Source organism: Pavona decussata, unplaced genomic scaffold (assembly GCF_977016875.1).
Source record: "Pavona decussata unplaced genomic scaffold, jaPavDecu1.1 SCAFFOLD_170, whole genome shotgun sequence".
Classification (NCBI taxonomy): domain Eukaryota; kingdom Metazoa; phylum Cnidaria; class Anthozoa; order Scleractinia; family Agariciidae; genus Pavona; species Pavona decussata.
This window is the reverse complement of record NW_028145581.1, coordinates 480296-500586: the sequence shown is the minus strand read 5'-3', so window position 1 is coordinate 500586 and position 20291 is coordinate 480296. Positions and strand designations below refer to the sequence as shown.

At 39.8% G+C, this 20291-nt stretch overlaps 1 protein-coding gene and 2 non-coding genes across 4 annotated transcripts; 2 read left to right on the top strand and 1 right to left on the bottom strand.

Annotated features, from left to right (window-relative positions):
• Window positions 1–816: 816 nt before the first annotated feature.
• On the top strand, window positions 817–16789 carry LOC146463994 (sodium- and chloride-dependent GABA transporter 1-like). 2 transcript variants are annotated; one of them, XM_085083779.1, is made up of 14 exons: window positions 817–1099; window positions 3989–4198; window positions 4796–4930; window positions 5795–6005; window positions 6946–7078; window positions 8746–8880; window positions 9515–9618; window positions 10337–10461; window positions 11777–11889; window positions 12970–13101; window positions 13353–13452; window positions 14273–14373; window positions 15179–15364; window positions 16006–16789. In XM_085083779.1, exons 2-14 carry the CDS (start codon window positions 3991–3993, stop codon window positions 16105–16107), a joined length of 1785 nt encoding a protein of 594 aa, XP_084939905.1. In that variant the 5' UTR covers window positions 817–1099; window positions 3989–3990; the 3' UTR covers window positions 16108–16789. The 2 variants fall into 2 exon arrangements, with proteins under 2 accessions (XP_084939905.1, XP_084939906.1); XM_085083780.1 differs by lacking the exon at window positions 817–1099 and adding an exon at window positions 1149–1482.
• Window positions 16790–17039: 250 nt separating this feature from the next.
• Trnap-agg (transfer RNA proline (anticodon AGG)) lies at window positions 17040–17111 on the top strand. Its single transcript has one exon. It is a non-coding gene; the product is annotated as a tRNA-Pro (tRNA).
• A 3052-nt stretch (window positions 17112–20163) lies between these two features.
• On the bottom strand, window positions 20164–20235 carry Trnap-cgg (transfer RNA proline (anticodon CGG)). The gene has a single exon. It is a non-coding gene; the product is annotated as a tRNA-Pro (tRNA).
• Window positions 20236–20291: the final 56 nt, after the last annotated feature.

The window sequence follows — 20291 nt, the reverse complement described above, 5'->3', positions numbered from 1 at the left end:
CTTTTCCTAAATAAGAGACCACTCGTGCTCTGAAACAGTCGAGTTGTGATAGAGTCTGAGTGCAAGAGGTGAATCTGTACTTGCAGTTACTTGCCGATTGATTTGGTGGTTCATGTTTCGTAAATAATGTAAAGTTGTCTGTGCTACAATCTTTTGACATCTTCATCTGATCTTTGGATGTTTAGTTTTGTCTGAATCGACAGAATCTAACTTGCCAAAATATCCAAACATAAAGGATTCTTTAGAATGTTAATAGACACGCTGAAAGGAGAGTTGGTGAATCAAGAGAAATATTACTGGAGAAATTACTCATATCCCGCCCGCCCTTCCTCTTCCTCTGGTGAGATACTACCGAAAAATCTAAGTTTTTACTATTGTAAAACATATACAGGGTTGAATCTACAAGCTTCCCACGCAGTCGTTTCTAGCGGAGGAGGTAATACGAGTCCTCTACAAACGACTGCGTGGGAGGTTAAATCTATACTGGACTGAACTGGATTTGTAAAGCGCAGATTTGCTATCCATGTTTTACAAAGAACATGGATTTGTAAAATATAATACAAATCCATGTTTTATAAATCCATTTTTTTTTCAAAATCCGGTTCAATCCAGTCCGTGTTTTACAAAATGCCGCCCTTGGTAGGATCTTGGTTGGAATTCATAAGTGGCTACTCAACATGGGGCGCCTGTGGTTTTAGGGACGGCTGCTGACAATTGTTTTTCTTAGGGGGGTGGGTACGGCTACACGTAGGCTACCCGATTCGATTCATGACCGGTATTTGGGAGCTTTTTATATTCCGGATGTGTGTTTGGTATTGTGTAGACGCCAAAATGAATCCTGCATCAAATTAAAAAATTATCTGATTCGTCACGAATCCAGAAAGTTTTACTCTAGTGTAAAAGTAGTCTGAATATTACAGGCTCTCTACCGAGTAAGGGTTGTTGCGTGACAACATGACTGCGTGACGGTGGTTTATTGATTTTGGCAAATATTGACGAATATTTTAAAAATCAACAACGCATGAAACAGTTTTGTACTGTCGCACTCAGTATTTTCGTTGGAGATCCTTTGCTGCCAGTATACAAACGAGACTTGCAGGTAGGAAATGATAAGATCAACTGAAATTGAATATTTATAGGATCCGAAATCAAACGTTGCGTCATTCTGCGAAATATGTTTATCACGAGTGCAGGTTGGGGAAGGCAGCTCTCAGCAAGCGCTAGAGACATTTCCTTTTTCACCGATCGCAGAGCGGATAAAATGTACTCCAACCAATGCATTTTATCCGCTGGATAGCGACTTATATGCTGGATAATGTTATCGGCTCTTTGAAGAACTGGAGCCAGGGACATGCACGCAGACCCAAGAAGGGTGTATTGATATTACAACCTTATCAAAAACTTTACAGACATTTTCATTATCAAGGTTTACTCGCACGGAAACTAGAAGGAATAACTAACTATCCGCTGAAACTGAAAGAGGTAATTATATATGGTAGGATCTTGAGGGAAATCTTCCTGACCAAGGAACAACCTGAAACAAATCGGGATTTGCGTTAATGGTTAATGATAATGAATTTACCAACGCTTTATTGTACACATATGAGCCCGGCCGGTCGGGTTTCAGACATCTGGCCTCCCTACTATTTCCTTTGTAAAAATTTTCAAAATCAGTACCGAAGAACTGAGAATGAAATAGAAAAATTAGAAAAACTATACGTGGATGATGGGTCCATGTTCGAACCTCTGGTTGTTTCATAGTTGCCGGATGATTTCAACAGACTTCAAAAGGAAGAGAAGGCCAAAGCTGGCTGAAATTCCCCCAATGAACAGAAGAAAACATTCGTCTCGCTAACCGGCTTACGAGGCCCTAACTATACGCGTCTCTTACAGAACTTGCATTTGGTGACGAGCAATCGTCGACATCTGCATTAAACAGTAGGCTAAAACAGCTAGGAAGATGAATTTACTTTTTTGTAAAAAATAAAAGGATAAAGAGTTTGTTTAAAAAATGACAAGACCCAGCAGATTTTTCCGTCCATCGCCGTTATGCAATGTAGCTGCTTATTAGTAATGCTTGCAATATCAGCACATATGTGAGGAAATTTGAATTCAACCTCCTTCAACTGAGAGCTCTCTGCATAGACTCGGAAAAATCACAGTTTATCGTTTAATTCGTCAATTAGAGGATCAGAATGATGGGGGGAGGGAGGGAGGGGGGAGATTCATTTTCTCCCATTTCGGGTCAAACAGCAAAACAATACAAATTTATACAAAGAGAGCTCTCCGGCCGGAGATATTTCTGTTTGTATTCCCAAACAGTCAAAACAGTGTTCTCTTGTTAAATTGTTTTATGATCCTTTTTTTCTGAAAACACTGATTCGTTTAACAAATTATGTACAGACCGTAGAAAGTAAAAAGGGAAACATCTTTTTTTAAATGATTTGATACGAACTGAGAAAGTTTACAATCAGATAACAGTGCCTGCCCCATATCTCCTTGTATTGAAAGTTCGTGGTCACCATCTGCTTTTGCATACCATTGATATATTGCCTTCATATCAACTCCCAAAAGGGGCTATAAAAGATATTGCTTTCCTTCGTGATTCGAAGTGAAGTGTTTGTTAAATGAACATGGTGGTATCGTACGCGCGGAAAATCTGTCAGCTGTTTCATTTGATGACCTTTGATCATAAATCAGATTTGACAGCAACTGGAACATGAATTAATTTTATCCAATCTACAATATCGCGTATATCAAAGTGTTTCAAATCAAAAAGTTCATAAAAAATTGTTTTAATTAAGACCTCCAAACGCAAGCAGGCCTGCTCTGTTTCCTTACTTTACAATGAACAACGACAAAAAAAAAATAATAATAATAACAAAAAATAAAAAAATAAGTAAATAAATTGAAATAAAATAAATGGGAATTAATTTCAGTGGCACATACACAGAGTGGCTGTTCATTCACTGCTTCCCGGGAAAGGAGAGTGCAGAGGTCCCAGCTCCAGTCATTCCAGGCCGTTTCAACCTCGTTCTCAGGGCTTTTCCCTTCTCGTCAAGAAGGGGAAAGCCCTGGGAACTAGTTTGAGGCCGTTTTACCACATCGCTTCATAATAAATTCGCACCAAGTTGATTTATCGCGTCAAAAAAATTATAGTTGTTATTGCACGATTTTATAAGGATATTTTTATCGAGCCCTGCATTCCATTGACCAAATATTTTTGCCGAAACAAAGCACCCGCTCGATTTCATTTTGAACACGGGAATTAGTATGCTACTTGAGGGCTAAAGTATACTGGCATGACCCGGTCAGTTTCTCTAACTCCCGGGGGCAGGGGGGGGGGGTACCCTTGTATGAAAGGGGCGGGGATCTTCGTCGGAGACTTTGAATTAAACTCCTAAAGAAGATCAATCTGGGCGTGGCCCAAGCTTTTTTTGACCCCTAAAAGAGACTATCATAAAAAGCAGACAAATATGTACTTTTATATTTCTTCACGTCCAACCCTAAACGATACCTTCACAGCTAAATATAATGGCGTTTTGCCCAGAACACCCTAAGTGAGACAAAAATCCGAAATTTACACCCCGAAGCGAGACGACGAGCATTCCCGCCCCTTTCATATGAGAGTCCCACCACGGATCTAACTCATCATGGCTGTAACACGACTTTTTGACTTTTGTCTGTACCACTTTGCAGACCAAAAAAATCTCGTTCGACGTGGAAAGAACGCATTTCTAATACAGATTCGAAATTGTATGGGACAGTTGATCAACGAATGAATGGATCTTAGGACGCGTATCTGGCATCCCCCGCAGATTTTGTAGGGGCGGATGACATCATCACCAGTTTGACAAAGGAGAGAGAGCTTAGGATCGAGATCATCGAACGCACTCCCCAATCTTTGATTATTACTAGTTTATATAATTAATTACTTACTTACTTAATTAATTACTTAATTAATCAATTAATTAATTAATCATTTCAGACATGTATTTAGCGGATGATACTGGATCAGTAGCATTCACTTTGGAAAGGATGCCTGAACATCAACAGGAAAAACCTGTTTTTGTAGTCGAGGAGCAGAGCCGTGATCGCTGGAGCAAGAAAATCGAGTTTCTCTTTGCATGCATCGGATTTTGCGTCGGCTATGGAAACATGTGGAGGTTCCCTTACATGTGCTTTAAAAATGGAGGAGGTAGGTATCGATTATCTTAACTTATCACACCGTGTCGCACAACTAGGGAGGTATCAGTGCGAAGTGTCGTATCAACCAATCCGCGCGGAAACACAAAAAGATTGCCTCCATAAAATACATTGATTTGATCTAAAAGAGAACTCTAAGGAGTCTTCGCCACAGGCCAACTCCTTTAAATTACAAGAATTCCTCTTTTTCGCACAGGGACAGTCGCGTGAGCTTAATAATTTATTAATTTTGCGATTGCTTTGGTTTTGCTTTACTTTGCTCTGGTTTTGGTTGAAAATTTTTTCGGACATTTTTTGGGTCCATGCGGGAAAGCTTAAATGATATATAGGAGATAAAATACATGAGTGGGTCTGATAACGACTCAGTTTTGAGCCAGAGACCACGCTTGAAGGCCGATAGACTTTGGAGGAGAGATAAAAGACGTATAATGGCTGTTCAACACATTCGCCGCTAAGTTAATGGTTGTTCAGTATTACTTGCATTGAGTTTCGGAATGTTATAGGATTTTAATAGTTTAATTAATCGTGATCTTTTATTTCTAAATGTATTATTCGTTACCTTAGTATCATTATATTTTCTCCCCCATAGGTGCGTTTTTAATCCCTTATCTCCTTTTCCTGGCGTTTGGCGGGGTACCGATTTTCTTCCTTGAGCAATGTGTGGGACAGTTTACTCAGGCGGAGCCTGTGCATGCGTGGAATAAGCTTTGTCCGCTGCTCAGAGGTAACTGACGCTTTCTTCTCTCTAGATAGATTAATCGCGCCAGAATTTCGAATTTAGTTATTAAGAAAATCTCAAATTTGGGCAAAATGACAGCTCAAAATTCTGTAACACTGGAAAATTTATTCTTTTCGTTTTCGGAGGGGCATAAATGTCGTTCAAAAACTCATTAATAATTCATAAGCCCATCGACCTATCAAATGGTCGATAAAATATCACGTGGGGTGGTTTTAAAACCCGATAAAACCTCCTCCTTATTAGTATGCGGTGTTTAATGTTTTTCTCGTAAGCTAATTTCCAACGCTCACAAAAGCATCATTGTTATGAACTCTCTTGACACACGCTTTTCCGGGAATGTTTTTCAAGCCGTTCAAAAAACTCGCAGTAAGTGTTTTATCGGGTGTAAAACCACTTGGCTGCGCCTCGTGGTTTTAAATCCCGATAAAACACTGCTGCTTGTGTTTTTAACATTACAAGAAAGCTAAGGTCAATTAGCATTTTCTTAATTTTCTTTCTTCTTACTGAGCGAGTATTGAACAGTGGAGGGTTTGTTTGAATATGGTTGAACTCAACATCTTGAAAACAATCCTTCATGCAAATCGCAGAAGCTGCATATCATGGCAATCTTACTAAACGCAGAATTTGAGAGAATGTTTAAATTGTTGTGAGTGTATACCCTATGAGGCGAGGGCCATTAAACGCCAAAAATGGCTGAACGTCATTCAACGGATAATAACATTTGAAAGTTTTTTACGGAAAGGAATTTTTGCATTGCGCTCTCTGTCGCTTTTTCTGAGCAAAGTCCGGGAATAAACAGCGAATAAACCGACTGCTTGAACTGAATCATTGCCGTTGTTCTATTTCCAGGAATCGGTTTTGCCAGCATCATTGTTTCATTTCTTGTGTCAGTGTACTATAACGTGATCATGGCGTGGTCACTGTTTTACTTCTACCAAGCTTTCAAGAAAGACATTCCTTGGGTCGGCTGTCATCACCCTTGGAACACACCAGACTGCTACGTCTTCAATGCGTCAAATCCTAACGCGTCAGGGACCTCTCCCAGCAGAGAATTCCTTGTGTAAGTTGCTCCGCAACTCTCAGTGAAGTTCCAAAATTTGATTAATATCCACGTATTTTAAGGACAGTGCTTCCTAACACAGAGGTATTTTTGCGTGGTTAGCGACTATGCGGGAAAAGTAGATCATAGCAAGGGCTATTGAAATCCAAAGAGAAAAGTGGGGGTAACCTTGTATTTTTTCAGAGACAATTAAGCAACAATGATTCGAAAAGCTTTAAAATGCCTATCAAATATGGCTTTTTTAAATTGAAGCTTAATTATATCAGAAAAATACCATAAGGTGTCCAACCTTATATATATATTGGAGTATCCATTCTAGTAACAGCCCTCGGAGCATTGCAAGATGCGCAGAACGTATGCGCAGTAGCGCGACCAGGCTCAATTTTATCAGCGTTCATATGTTTCCTTCTAACTGGTTGGCTTACCATGCAAAACGAAGATAGCGCCTGATTGCAGATTACAGATGTTGTAGAAACGTGCATAAAACTTGTCCAACAAAGAATAAGGATCTCATTTTGAGATCTGTGAAATGTGCACTCAGTACATATTTTTGCAAAAACCTTAAAGAAATCACAAACTGTAAAGCCCTCAATCAGTAACGGGACGATTTTATCTTTTATTGACTTTATTTTCAATTTTAAGTTTTATGGTTCTCTTCACTGCAGAAAGAAAACTGTTCACTTTTAAGTGTAAGATAGGGTAGCGCATTAAGGTGTTTTTGGTCTAAGAAGTTTAGTGCCGGGCTTCTGGACTCAAACGAAGTCCCCCCTTCCCTTTTCCACCTTTCCCCCCTCTCGAGATCCTTTCCTGTACTTGCTACACATGGTAAATTTTTAATCTTCAACACAAACACAAGTTTACATACTTGGCTTTGCCATCTCAGGTTCCCTTTACAGCATTGCATTTAACCAACTGTGCAGTTTTCTCTTTTGTTCACCAGAGAAGAGGTTCTTAAGATCACTAGCGGGATAGATGAACCAGGCCCTCTCAACGGACCGATCACCATCAGCTTGCTGGTGGCCTGGATACTAGTTTACTTCTGTATATGGAAAGGCGTGCGAACCACGGGAAAGGTGAGCACGTGAGCTTTACGATCAAAAAATATATACTATGATCCCGGCTACCGGGACGAGTTCATATAAAAATTTCAGCCCAGTCAGGGGACGAGTTTAGGCACGAAATTCGAGAAAGAAAACAAACACGGCGAGACGCAAAGTCATAATATTCGCACCTTTCAAAGCTTTGTCAAAGCTTGGGATACTAATGATATGGAAAATATAGCAGACAAGACACAATATGATGCCATCGGGGCCGCCTTGTTGCGGAAGCGAAACTATTCTCGTTTGGCGCCATGTTGGAACATGTTATGTGAAGCCGCGCTCCGTCAGCGGCCTTACGAGGTGATACGTAATTGAAAAAAATTCATCCCGGTAACCGGGCTGAAGTGTTCAAATGGGAAAATTTTCTAGCCCGGTTACCGAGATCCCTGTTAGACTGAACCAAGATCTCTGTCACGGAGCCAACCGGTTTTTTTTTTTTTTTTACAAAGGATTTAGTTGTGAACTGGTTGAAACTAAGGGGAGGTTTACATCATTCTAATGCGACACCGTTTTATGACGCGGTGTGAGTTTTCATTTGCATCGAAAGAGTTTTAAGCTAAAAGGAAAATGAAACGAGTAGAATGACGTTACATTCCAGTATGATAATCTCGACCCAGTACAGCAACGGGGAAATTCGCCCGAGAAATAACACACCCCGTATCACGTAAACAATTACAGAAACACAAGAGAGGACCGGCGCGCGGGATGATATAGTCGTACCCCTTTTCTTGGTATATCCTGCAAACTGCCTACCGGTATTTATAGGAAACAGGAGAGGTGTTTCCTGTGTTCCCTAAAAACAAATGAGAGCATTTAAAGAAGATAGCGCCCAGCTAACTCGACGTTAACTAGAGTGGCCCTCAATAGTAGAATTAAAATCTGGAAGTTCTGGTTTTTGTGGAGAAAACCCTGAGAGCAGGGACGAGAACCATCAACAAAGTTAACCCACATATGGCGTCAACGCCGTGAATCGAATCGGGCCACACTGGGGGGTGGGGGGGGGGGGGGGGGTGAGAGCTCTCACCAGTGCACCATCCCTGCCTCCTAATAGAACAAGAAACGAGAAATGCTCGCGTGGAGCCAATGCAAACAAAGCCTTGTAAGTCCTCGACATAATTCAAACCCTGGTCAATCAATCAATCAATCAATCAATCTATCTATCAATCAATCTTTATTCCTCCTAAGATAAAAAGACATATCTTAAGTTACATTTATTGTTAGAAGTAAACATACAGTATATAGATAATAAAAATATTAAAAATTATATTTAAAAATAGGCCTATTTATAAAAGCATTTTTAAATCTATCAGTCTTAATCTTCGGGCGATGTGCGGTTTTGTTTCTAAGTTGATACTTAGTTTCCTTCTTTTTCGGGATAATGTGACTAAGCGGGCAATCAGGATCCACTGAACGAACCTTGAAAAGTTTCTTATCTGCCTTTACTAAAAGTTCTCGAATATCCATTCTTTTAGATATATATTTCCTTTTGAAGCATCTATTCAGGAAGTTTTGTATGACCGTAAGATCTGAGTCTACAGCTCCGGACAGGTTCTAATTACTGAAATTACTCTGGTCTGAGTTAATTGAAATAAATAACTCAGCGACAGAGAGCTAACTTTTTTAAATTCTGTTTTCCACAGGTTGTTTACGTGACAGCCACGGCGCCCTACTTTATATTGGTGATCCTGTTTTTTCGAGGGATCACTTTACCCGGAGCTAAAGACGGACTTGTTTTCTACCTCGTGCCTTCCTGGGAGCGACTCGGCGATCCGAAGGTATTGGGATTTTCACACCCGCTGTTCCTTGAATTCGCCTTGAAAGATTTCGTTAAGAATCCAGTTTGTGAGAGGATATGATACATACCGATGTAATTTCTCTCATAATCTAGCCCATTGAGAGAACACATTTTGAAAAGTACTATGCTGTCCTAATGAAAATCAACAGCATGTCTGTTTTAAAGCAACCGAAAAAGGCTGTTTTATCTCAGCGGGTTGGGCTTCAAGCCGCTGTCACCGAGCTCGCTTTTTCTTGCAGGAAAATAAGGCCTGCAATGCATGCACAAGTGATGATGTTTTCTGACAAGGTTTTCACGTTACCAGTATCGTATCGAAACGTCACCGATATCGTATCGAAACATCACCGACATCGTATCGAAACATCAACGATATCATATCGAATCAGCAGATACTATATATTGATATTTTCCAAACAGTTCGTAGTATCGATGAGAATTTGACATCGCTCTCAGCCCATCTTTATATAGTTCCCCTTGTTCGAGGCATAACAACCGTTCCTCGATCGGTGTATCATATCTGATGGCTACGGTTATCGCTTAAAATAATGAGACATGTTTGCAAGCCACGTAAGTAGTCCAGGGTTGACCGGATCACTTTTCATTCACTTTTGAAGGTTTGGATCGATGCTGCAGCACAAGTCTTGTACTCATTGACAATGGGGATGGGCGTGAACCTTACATTTGCCAGCTATAACAACAAACAGAACAACATCATGAAGTAAGAAGTTTATTTGACTTGTAGAAACCAGTTATTTATTTGTTTGTTAAATTAGATTTTAAAAGGTAATATCGCAACGTTCTTAAAATGGTGATCCTGTTTACTTCTGGGAGGCACTGCTTTTGGAAGGTGGCATTTACGGTAGCTAAAACATGTCATACGATCGGACGGTCAGTGACGTCATAACCAAAACCAAAATTTCTCGCATTGATGGGTTACCATATTTCCTTACCTATGGTGCCCCGCGCACGCGGCTCCGCTGCAAGTAGTGTCTTGATTTCTCTCAGCTATAGGAGAGCGAGCGAAACACTACAGCTAGTGTATCCCTGAAAAAATAACAGTCTTCTCGTATTCTACGTATAAGCCCCGATCCATCTTTCATTTAACATAAATATTAAATGAATAATAGTGAAATAAATAAATAAATAAATAAACTCGTGGTAAAAGTGAAAACGAAAGCAGGATTTTTAGGAAGACCTTTGGTCAGAGAAGAGTGTATTGGCCATGAAAATATGGGCCTTCTATAGTAAAGAGTTTCTTTTGTACGGCTCTTAGAAGTGTTTCTTTTCCCAAGCATTGTTAACAGGTGCAACGAATCAATTTTGAGGTCGTTGCTATCATATATGAGACAATACTCAATAACCACTTCATTGTTTTCCCCCAGATCATTTGGAAACGGCTGGTGCTTAGTGGGTTAATAACATTTGTTGTTTTCTAGGGATGCCTTAATAATCTCCATTACAAACTGCGCCACAAGCGTTTTCGCTGGATTTGCCATCTTTTCAATTCTTGGTTTTATTGCCGGTCAGCAAGGGAAAAGTGTAGCAGATGTTGCATCGCAAGGTCTGTAATTTTAGCTTCCGTTGCACTTACAAAACCATGTCGCTAAACCATTTTTATGGACGTGAAGAAATGAGACGTTCAAAAAATGGTGAATAAATGACATTATCATATCTATCAGTTAGTAAGCGCGGTGTTATTGGTCAATTTTGCGTGCCGTATTTCACTGTACGGCCCGCTAAATTTGAAAGTTTCCTTTCCCGCGCGCCCGATTGACCTCAGAGAAATAATAAATATCTTACTCTCCTCGTTTTCTCGGTCTGTACTGCAAGTTACGGATGCTTGTTTTAACGGGAAAAAAAAAACTAAGTCCGTAACTTACATTAACGAACTCGAACTCGGTTAGTAAGAGGTATTTAAAATCCTAGCTGTTTTCAGGGTGTTTATCACTTGAAAGGTAAATTAGTGCCCTTAGCTCCCACGAGTCTTTTGTAGCTCACTGGTAGAGCATCCAAACTAGTAATCGGAAGGTTATAGATTCGACTCCTGTTGGGAGAACTTAGATTTTTATCTCGAATATGGCTGTGTCTCTGACTGAGAAAATACATCTATCACTTTTGTATACTTGTTTCGAAACGGTGGCAACGGAGCAAACTTACAGTGATCTCAAAAGGAACAACATTTTTAAGATTGGAAAACATGTTTCAACCAGGTTCCAGTGGCTGTGCAATGATCGTTGCATTGGAATTGCTCAGGGGTGGGGTGGGATGATTATTTACGACAACTAGATGCAAGAACAAGATTGGCAAGAAAAAGGAAGTTTTTTTTTTCATGATTTGGTTTCCATCCCCTGACAAAGTAACAGCAAACACGTTCTGCCAAAATATCGAAATTTCTTTCCCCTAGTTAAGTTCCATGGTATATTGCAATTGCCCATTGCCGCCATGATTCTATCAAGCAAACAAGCGGGGCAAGTATAGTTTGGACATAAAAATTTAGGATTACAAGAATTGAAGTGGATTACGTATATACTGCTCATAAACTGATTTGATTTCGTGGTAAAACACGTTTTTTTTTAAAGCAGCGAAATGCAACTGCCGATTGAATCAATTATATATATATCAGCCTAAAGTCACTCTGAGGTCTCAAACTTTTGCAAAACGCGAGACAATGAAAGCGTGTAATTAATTGTCAGTTACTTATCTCTGCTGCAAACATTTTGCTTATGTAATTTACTGTATTTTTTTTCCAGTATGTTCTCGTGTTCGTCTTGCCCTGCCTCGACTAGCTTTGTGGCTATTTGCGGGAGAAGCCCCTTATGTAATCTGAATTTATAAATAAATTGTTGTTGTTGTTGTTATTGTTGTTCTGTTTGAAGGTCCTGGATTAGCGTTCATAGCCTACCCGGCGGCCTTAGCAGAACTGCCTGTACCTCAAGTCTGGGCCGTGCTGTTTTTCTTTATGTTGATCATGTTGGGACTCGACAGCCAGGTAGGCAACTTGAACGGACATGCTTCAACCTACCTTTTACAATTTTCTGCCATAGGCCGGAGTAACCTTATGCAGGAGCCCATGCCTTGTGACAGTTTTAAACTGCTACAACGATCAAAATTTTACCTTTCCCTTTGTCTTCAGCATTGGAAAGTGTAGAAGGAAAGTACTACCTATGCCAAATTTTAAGTTGTAATTCCAACGGGAAGTTCGATTATTTTAAGGGTAATTTCCACATTCGGTTTGCCGCCGTTATTACATTACGCTTTTCGATGCCGCCAAGATGATAAGATGACGTCACAAGAGGAAAGCCGCTGTGCAAAATTTGTCGGCTCAAGTAGTTGTTGTTTGAGTAATGGCGGACGCGTTTTACGTACTGTCGGGCAGCCTTTTTTAGGGTATACTTTTGTCAGGTTGGTCTGAATTATATTTTTTCTTGCAATTTAAGGTCTAAATATTACCTTAAAGCCCAAAAATCTCGTTTAACAAATTTTCAATTTTCGTCGCAGTAGCTTTGAGTCCCACATGATCTGAGCAGGGGTTAATTGCCACTGATTCTCGAAGCAATCCTAAGTTAAAAAATAACATACCCTGTTGCTGTTGTGAAGAAACAATACCAAGGAAACATGTTAACCTAGGAAGGCTTCGTAAGTCCGGCTCCAGGTTTCCAATGTTACTTAAACTGACCGTTTCTAACTGGACTCACAATAATTTGCGCATGTGTTTTATTTTGTAAGCAGTTCATATCTACCTCCAGGTTCAATTAATTAGCCGAGCAGGGATGGCGCAGTGGTGAGACCACTCGCCTCCCACCAATGTGACCTGGGTTCAATTCCCGGACTCGGCGTCATATGTGGGTTGAGTTTGTTGTTGTTTCTCGTCCCTGCTCCAAGGGTTTTTCTCCGGGTACTCCGGTTTTCCCCTTTCCTCGAACACCAACATTTCCAAAACCAATTCGATCCGGAATCCAAGGCCACAGGTTTGTCAGTCGTAACAGTCTGTTAACTGTCACCCTCGTTAAACAAAAGTTTACTTATTTATTGATTGATTTTATTACTGTGGTTGATTTATATTTTTCAGTTTGGTCAGGTGGAGATAGTAGCTGCTTGTCTAATCGAACATTATCCTCGCACGCTGAGTCGCTTCAGAGAGCTCGTTGTGCTCGTGATATGCATTATTCTGTTCTTACTCGGGCTCTCCTGTGTGACATACGTGAGTTATTGACTGTTTATGATGATTATCAGTTGATACCACATAACTGTCATCGTCATCGTCATCATCATCATCATCATCATCATCATCATCATCATCATCATCATCATCATCATCATCATCATCATCACCAACATTACCATAACCATTACCATCGTCACTGTCTTCACTATCACAGTCACTAGTATTATCACTTACGATCGACAAAATCCCAGGCATTTCATCTCTGATTGCTTTCTTTTGCTTCTTAGGGTGGCATCTACGTGTTTAACCTGTTTGACTCGTTCTCAGCCGGTTTGTCTCTCTTGTTCATTGTGTTTTTGGAGCTGGTGGTTATCGGATGGATCTATGGTAAATTGCCTCTCACTGAAGTTTTCCACTTTCATATCGATTCTGGGTTAGACAGACATAACATAAAATTTCAAAATGTTCAAATATAAGCCTCTCTATGAAATAAAACCCTGATCCCCTAAAGAAAATAAGACAAACAAACAAAAAAGTCAAAGAAAAAAAAAGCTTCTCAATTTCAGAAGCAAATATTCGAGGAATAAAATTCCCACTGATTCATAATGTCATAAATAATTCATAAGCCCTTGGCCTATCAAATGGTCGATTATACATGACATGCAGTGACTATATATCGATAAACCTTCTCCTTATTAGTATGCGGTGTTTTATCAGCTGATAAAACACTCTTTATTAGTATGCGGTGTTTTTCTCGTATGCTAATTTCCAACGTTCACAAAAGCGTAATTGTTCGAACTCTTTTGACACACGCTTTTCCCATGAATGTTTCTGAAGCCGTTCATAAAAACTTAGAGCACGCGTTTTATCGGGTCTAAAACCACTCGACTACGCCTCGTGGGTTTAAACCCGATAAAACACACCTGCTCGTTTTTTAAACACTTCATAACATATAAGCCCACGGATGGCTAGGGGCTGATTTTCTTGTCAGGTCCCCACCCCCTCCCCCTCGTCTTCCCATCCAACAAACACGCAAACAAGTTATTCCCAAAATTAAGCATCTAAAAAGTCCTCTGAGCGAATGTAAGTCCAGTCCCTATATTTGGAATTTTACTGGTACTACGTCAAATACAGAGAGCTTCCTTAGATACATGTAGGCATTGTAGATCGTTGTTATTTTTAGTTCATGTATGTTGATTTGTTTCAGGAGCTGAGAGGTTCATGCGAGATGTTGAGGACATGATTGGTCACCCCATCTCAAAGTGGTGGTTAATTTGTTGGAAGTACCTGTCGCCACTTATGGTGCTGGTTAGTACATTAAAAGAAATGAAATAAAATAAAATGCTGACAAATTTTCCGGATGTTTCTTCGGGGGAGGGGGGAGTGGGGTGGGGGTGGGATCTCTCCGCAATGGCTTCGCCCGACGGCTGTACCTTTTTTAAGCTGGAGATATTATAACGAGGTTATGATTTGACGAGCTGAAGTAGAGAAAACGGTTGGCAAAACTGTCATTTAGGTATTTTGCTGCGCGACGCGTCTTTCCGTGGCCACCCAACAAACGTTTTTTTACAAGTTAGCCAATCAGGATACGCAAATTTGATTAACGTCACGCCTCCTTGAAAAGTCCAACAGGCAAGTGACGCAACAACGAATTATTAAAAACATGTCGTTTTGTATTTTATGAACAAAGACGAAGATATTCTGATTGGCTAACTTGTAAAAAAAAAGTTTGTTGGGTGGCCACGGTAAGACGCGTCGCATTGTAAAAGAACCTTTCAAAATATCTCGAACAGACCAACCGTAAAGAAGACGCAGTGTTTCTATGGAAGGCATATGAACGGGTTAACTTTTCTGTAACAAAAAAAAAAAAAAAAAAAAAAAAAAAAAAAAATTGGTGTACAAAAGGGTAAGGGTCTCAGTCCTACTTAGGGCAAATTTTCTTCGAAATATCTATTCAGTTATTTTATTACATATGCCCATTTCTGTACGTTTTTTGAAAATGACCTCAGAGAGCTCGAAACGTCTTTCTCTTTTTTGCTATTTTTTTGTCAAAATGTTGGTCCAAGTAACTGCTTATAACAGTCATTGCTATCGCTGTTTTGTTATTTTTCAGGGAATTCTTCTGTTCAGTTTGATCAAGTACACTAGAATGAAGTACGAGGATTACGTTTATCCCCTGTGGGGGGAGGTCCTAGGGTGGCTCATCACTGCTGTGTCCATGCTCTTGGTCCCAGTCCTAATCGTTAAAACTGTAGTAGACATATATTGTCGCGGTAAAGGTGGTACCGATCCCGCGGAGGTACGTGAAAGCTTTGAACACTGTTTGAAGTCTTTTGTAAGCAGATTTGTTCTGTGTAATTCCCTTGTCCAAGAGGTGCTTTTTTTCTTCTTTCGCCTCAAACAAGAATGAGCTGCGAAACGGGACAACTAGCCACGTTTTGAGCGGAGAGTAGAAGAGAGGCGGGGAGAGGGGGGGAGGGGAGAAGAGAGGAGAGGAGAAGAGAGGAGGGAAGAGGAGGGGAGAGGATAGGAGAGGGAAGAAAAGCCATGTAACTGAAGAGAGCTGACTGAATGCAATGCGCATACTCTGTGCGTTTCCGTAAACAAGTGTGCTACTCGTTGTTTGTGTGGTTGGGAAATATTTGGTATAAATGCGATCTTATAGACAGAACGAAGATTTGCTAAAATTAAACTAAAGTACTAAGCATGAAGAGATACCTAAAGCACTCCGTCCTATGGTCTGGTTTTGCTTTTGCAGCTGGAAAATTACGTGAAAATGAAGATAAACCCTCAAATTTTTCATACAAAAGAATTCAGAGGAAATTCAATTCGTAGATCATCAGACATCAAATCTTGGGACTGTAATATTTACACTTATAACTCCAATAAATTAGATGGAAGCAGATGCAGATGTATAACTTTTTTTTGTTTCTTTTTCAGAAACTTCATGAGGCCATATTTGTGCCGTTAGGGATGAGCTCTACGGAACTGAAGCACATTGAAGCTGGTTCCCAGTCCCCTGTACAGTTAAGCCCGTTGTAGATGCTGACAACCTGCGCGCAGACTTCTTCAGGTGTGCGTTTTTCAAAGCTGCCGAGGAGCTTTCGGGCCGAAAAGTAATTCTCTCATCCCTTTTCTTCAGATTACCGGCTGTTTTCTGTACAAACTAACTCAACGTGTTTCGATAACTTAAAATGTTTATACTTCCAGTTATATAATGATGGATTTTTGGTGAATGAAGCAAAGGACCAGTTCAGCGCGTTTGCAACCGGATTATTAAATTAAAAGCCTGGGCTAGAGATCATGACTAGTTTGGCCTGTACTATACATACGAAGCGAAGGTCTGTAAATAGCTTCAGTTATTGCCATCTTAATCACGATCACGGAGATTCGAATACACCTCATTTTACGATGCTGAACAGAGATTCCAAGCGACTCAACATCGATCAACATTGTTGATGTATATGACAAGTTGAACATGAATACGTAAGTTCAGGATCTTGCTGCGTCCGTGTGGGTGAACGCTTTTGGCACTTATTAATTAAGCCGGGTAAAAAATTAAGCAAGAAATTATGCCCCTCTTTCTATCTATTCAGTCCCGTCTGTTATTTCATCTGCGAATAGCATCGATGTGAATATGATCATTTTTGAACGTTGCACGTTCTTACGCTAAAGGGAAAAAAATGTACACACCTTTATCGAAATAAACAACTCTAAAAGCGTTGTGATTGGTTGAGATCATTGACTTACTCTTTTGGAATTATATAAACACTTTTCAAAGTTTAAAAGCTCTCATACCTCTGGCTATTGCCCTTGTAAGGTAAGAGCTAGTGTTGCGTAATGGCACAACTATAATTGCGATTTTTTTGGGAGAAAAAGGTTTCTTCTTGAAGGCAATAGTACTAATTATTTTTTGAATTGAAACTGTTGCATTACTGATTACAAATTAAATTTGTTTGGTTTCGATCAGCTGTGGCCTGTTGGTCTAGTGGCATGATTCTCGCTTAGGGTGCGAGAGGTCCCGGGTTCAACTCCCGGACAGGCCCTCTAGTGAAGTTTTTTTTTTTTCTTAATTTCATTCTTAATTTCTTCTTTTATATAAAACTTTTCTTCCTTGTTTCTTTTCCAGTTGGTCTCTGAATTGGTATATCTTTTTTTTTTATGCCACCTATAGTGGCAGTGTAATTAAAAGGAAGAAGAAGAAGAAGAAAAAAAACATCAACAACAACAACAACAACAACAACAACAACAACAAAGAAAACCCCAAAAGAACAGAGTGATCAATAAATAATAGATAAATAAAATATAAATAGAAAAAATAAGTAATCATTGTAGGTTTGATCACTATAAGCCGGTTACAAAGAACGAATTTTATTCCCTGAATCTGGTACGATAGCCACCTCCGACCCTTCCTTCGCAGGGGGTGTTGGTGGGGGAGGGATGGGAGCCAATGTTGAACACTTACTATATTCCAGGTTCAGCTGGGGTGGCACTTTAATACTTCTATCGCTTCTATTTTCTCGGGCTAATCCCTTATACGACAGATTCAAGTGCCAGATGCTTTTGTGGCTCCGGAATTTCCACACGCTAAAAAATTTCCATGCATCCAGATTTCATATATTTGTAACTTTTTGGAACGAGGAATTAAAAGCTAGTCTGCAAGAGCGGACACGTTTTTCGACTTTTGGTTCACCCTCAAAATTCGGAAAAGGCATCCACACTCGGCCTCTTTGCCTTTCTTCCCTCCCGCCGCGCGATCATAAAAGGAAGGCTCGCGTGGTTACCAAGCAATTAAATTTTCCCGCCAGAATTTGTTGCTCGTCGACTCTTTCCTAATCTCGTACCCAGATCTTCGCGACTTGTCGGAAATCGAGTGGAACTTAATTTGGTTGTAATCATTTTGTTGTTTTGGGAAAGATCTTTACACGATCGGTCTTTTTAATACGATTTCAACCACGAAACAGAAACACGTCAATATGGTCAGGTAGACCTCGGTCTGCCAGCGGCTAGTCGACCGAAGCTACGATGCGTTCATGTGAGTTATTTTTTCTTGTCTCTACCTTGTCAAATTATTTGTGTTTTACTGATTAACAGTTGATAATAATTATTATGCGCTTATTCGCAAGCAAAGCTTCAACAAGGGAATTTTAATTTATACAATCAGTTTGTAATATTTTGTGAAGAAGGGCTCATTATGTATAAACGCAGTGGGGTGTGGTGGGGGTGTCAGAGGATTATGAGGGGGAATCTTAAAATTGTTAACATTGACAATGCGTGCAAAACTGTAGTTAAATACTTCCCAAAAGTGAGTAGGCACCACTAGTTTTTCTATATCACTAGTTTTTCTATATCAACACTATATTAAAAGTATCAAAAGCTAATTCTGTTGGTTATGTCCGGCTACCTCGTCTTGATCATGTTGACAATTTGTACTGCCCAAGTGCACAAGACATGCGTTTTGCTGCTTGGGGTGCTAGCTGGGCAATTCTGTTGTAGCACCTAGCTGAAATCAGTTATCGCCCCTGGTTGTAGGTGATGGGCACAGTAGGTGTCACAGCAGGCAGGTAGCTGTATGCTTGTATGTACTCCCTCTCTCAAACAAAACAGACATGGTTTAGTGTAATAGTTACCTATAGCAAGGGATAATTATCACAAAAGGTGGGAAATACATAAGCTTAAGTTTCTACTCTACAGTTATCAGTGTAATTTGTTGCCTCTTTCTCCTCATTATTGCCATGAACTTCCGCTTCATTATTGTCATCATCACCACCATCGTCTGTCTCCTTTAAACTGTCTCTGACATCATAATCTTCATTGTCCCTTGCCCCGGGTCCCTGCCTTTCTTAATGTTGAACTGCTGTTAGGTCTGTGGGTGCACTTGATTGATTGGTTGATTAACAAAGCGCTTCTTAAGGTTCTGTCACTTGAGCATACCTATGTTGACGTGTCTACCCTGATCTTTAAACCATTGCAATATTCATAACAAACCGTCAGTGTATATCATATACATGTATATGTCTGTATGTATTTATTTATTTATTTATTTATTTTGTTTATTTCATAAAGTAATCACTTCATTCTCTCAGTATATTCTACTCCCTTATTTCTTTTAGTGTCTCTTTAATATATTGTATATCTTCATCTTGTCTTACTCTGCCCACTTCAATTAGCTTTCAGTACCTGCTGTCCAGTGTATTGATAGTAAAAGAAGTTGCATTTCTCTGTATTTATACATTAAAGATTTTTTTTTATTAAATTTTTTTACTTGACTACACCAAGAACATTGCTACATTTTATTCATTGGAAGTGCTTCAGTGGCATGAGGGATCTGACAGGCATAGTCATAACACCTGTTGGAGACCTCTTTGCAGTATTTTGGGATGCTACTGGTTGAGTTCTCATATCTAGACCAACACTCCAACAGATTGATGTTTACAGGTAAATCCCTAGATGAGAAGTGTAAATTGGTTTATTATACCAAAGTATTGTAGAATCTCATTCTCTCTATCTTTGAGTGTGCATAGAAGTACTCTAGAGTCAACAGTCAACAGTCAACAGTGTGCTTGTACTGTTCCAAGTGCAACTAACTTATATAAAACTTTGAAAGGATTAAGGAAGGATTAAGAAAGGATTAAGAAAGGATTAAGGGGTATCTGTCAAAAATTACTTATACACAATGAGCCAATTGGGGGTGGGGGGGTGGGAGGATATAAAAAAATAACCGATACAGAAAGAAAAACTACTTCGTCCTCTATCCCCCCCCCCCCCCCCCCAATATTGTGCTATACACAATGATGCTTTCCAGGTTCCACATTCTGTGAGATATTTCCTGCATAAATAACGTGTGTCGTTATATTCTTTTTGTGACGAAAATTTGCGCATTTTAATGTAAGTGAGTATTGCAGATTAATTTTCCCACTTCGCATAGGTGAATTTTCCATGAATTTTTCAGTCAGTGACACAGGCATACTCGGAAAAAAAAATCTTACTTCTCCCAACAGGAGTTGTTATTGTAGCAAAACTTAAAGCAAGCGTAAAAAAAAAAAAAAAAAAAGAAAAGAAAAGAAAGCAGGACTGAACACGAAGAAAAAAAAAAGGGGGCCTGTCCGGGAGTCGAACCCGGGACCTCTCGCACCCGAAGCGAGAATCATACCACTAGACCAACAGGCCAAGACGTTGATTGGAAGTGATAAAAATACTATTTAAACGATGTTTCATTGTGCCAA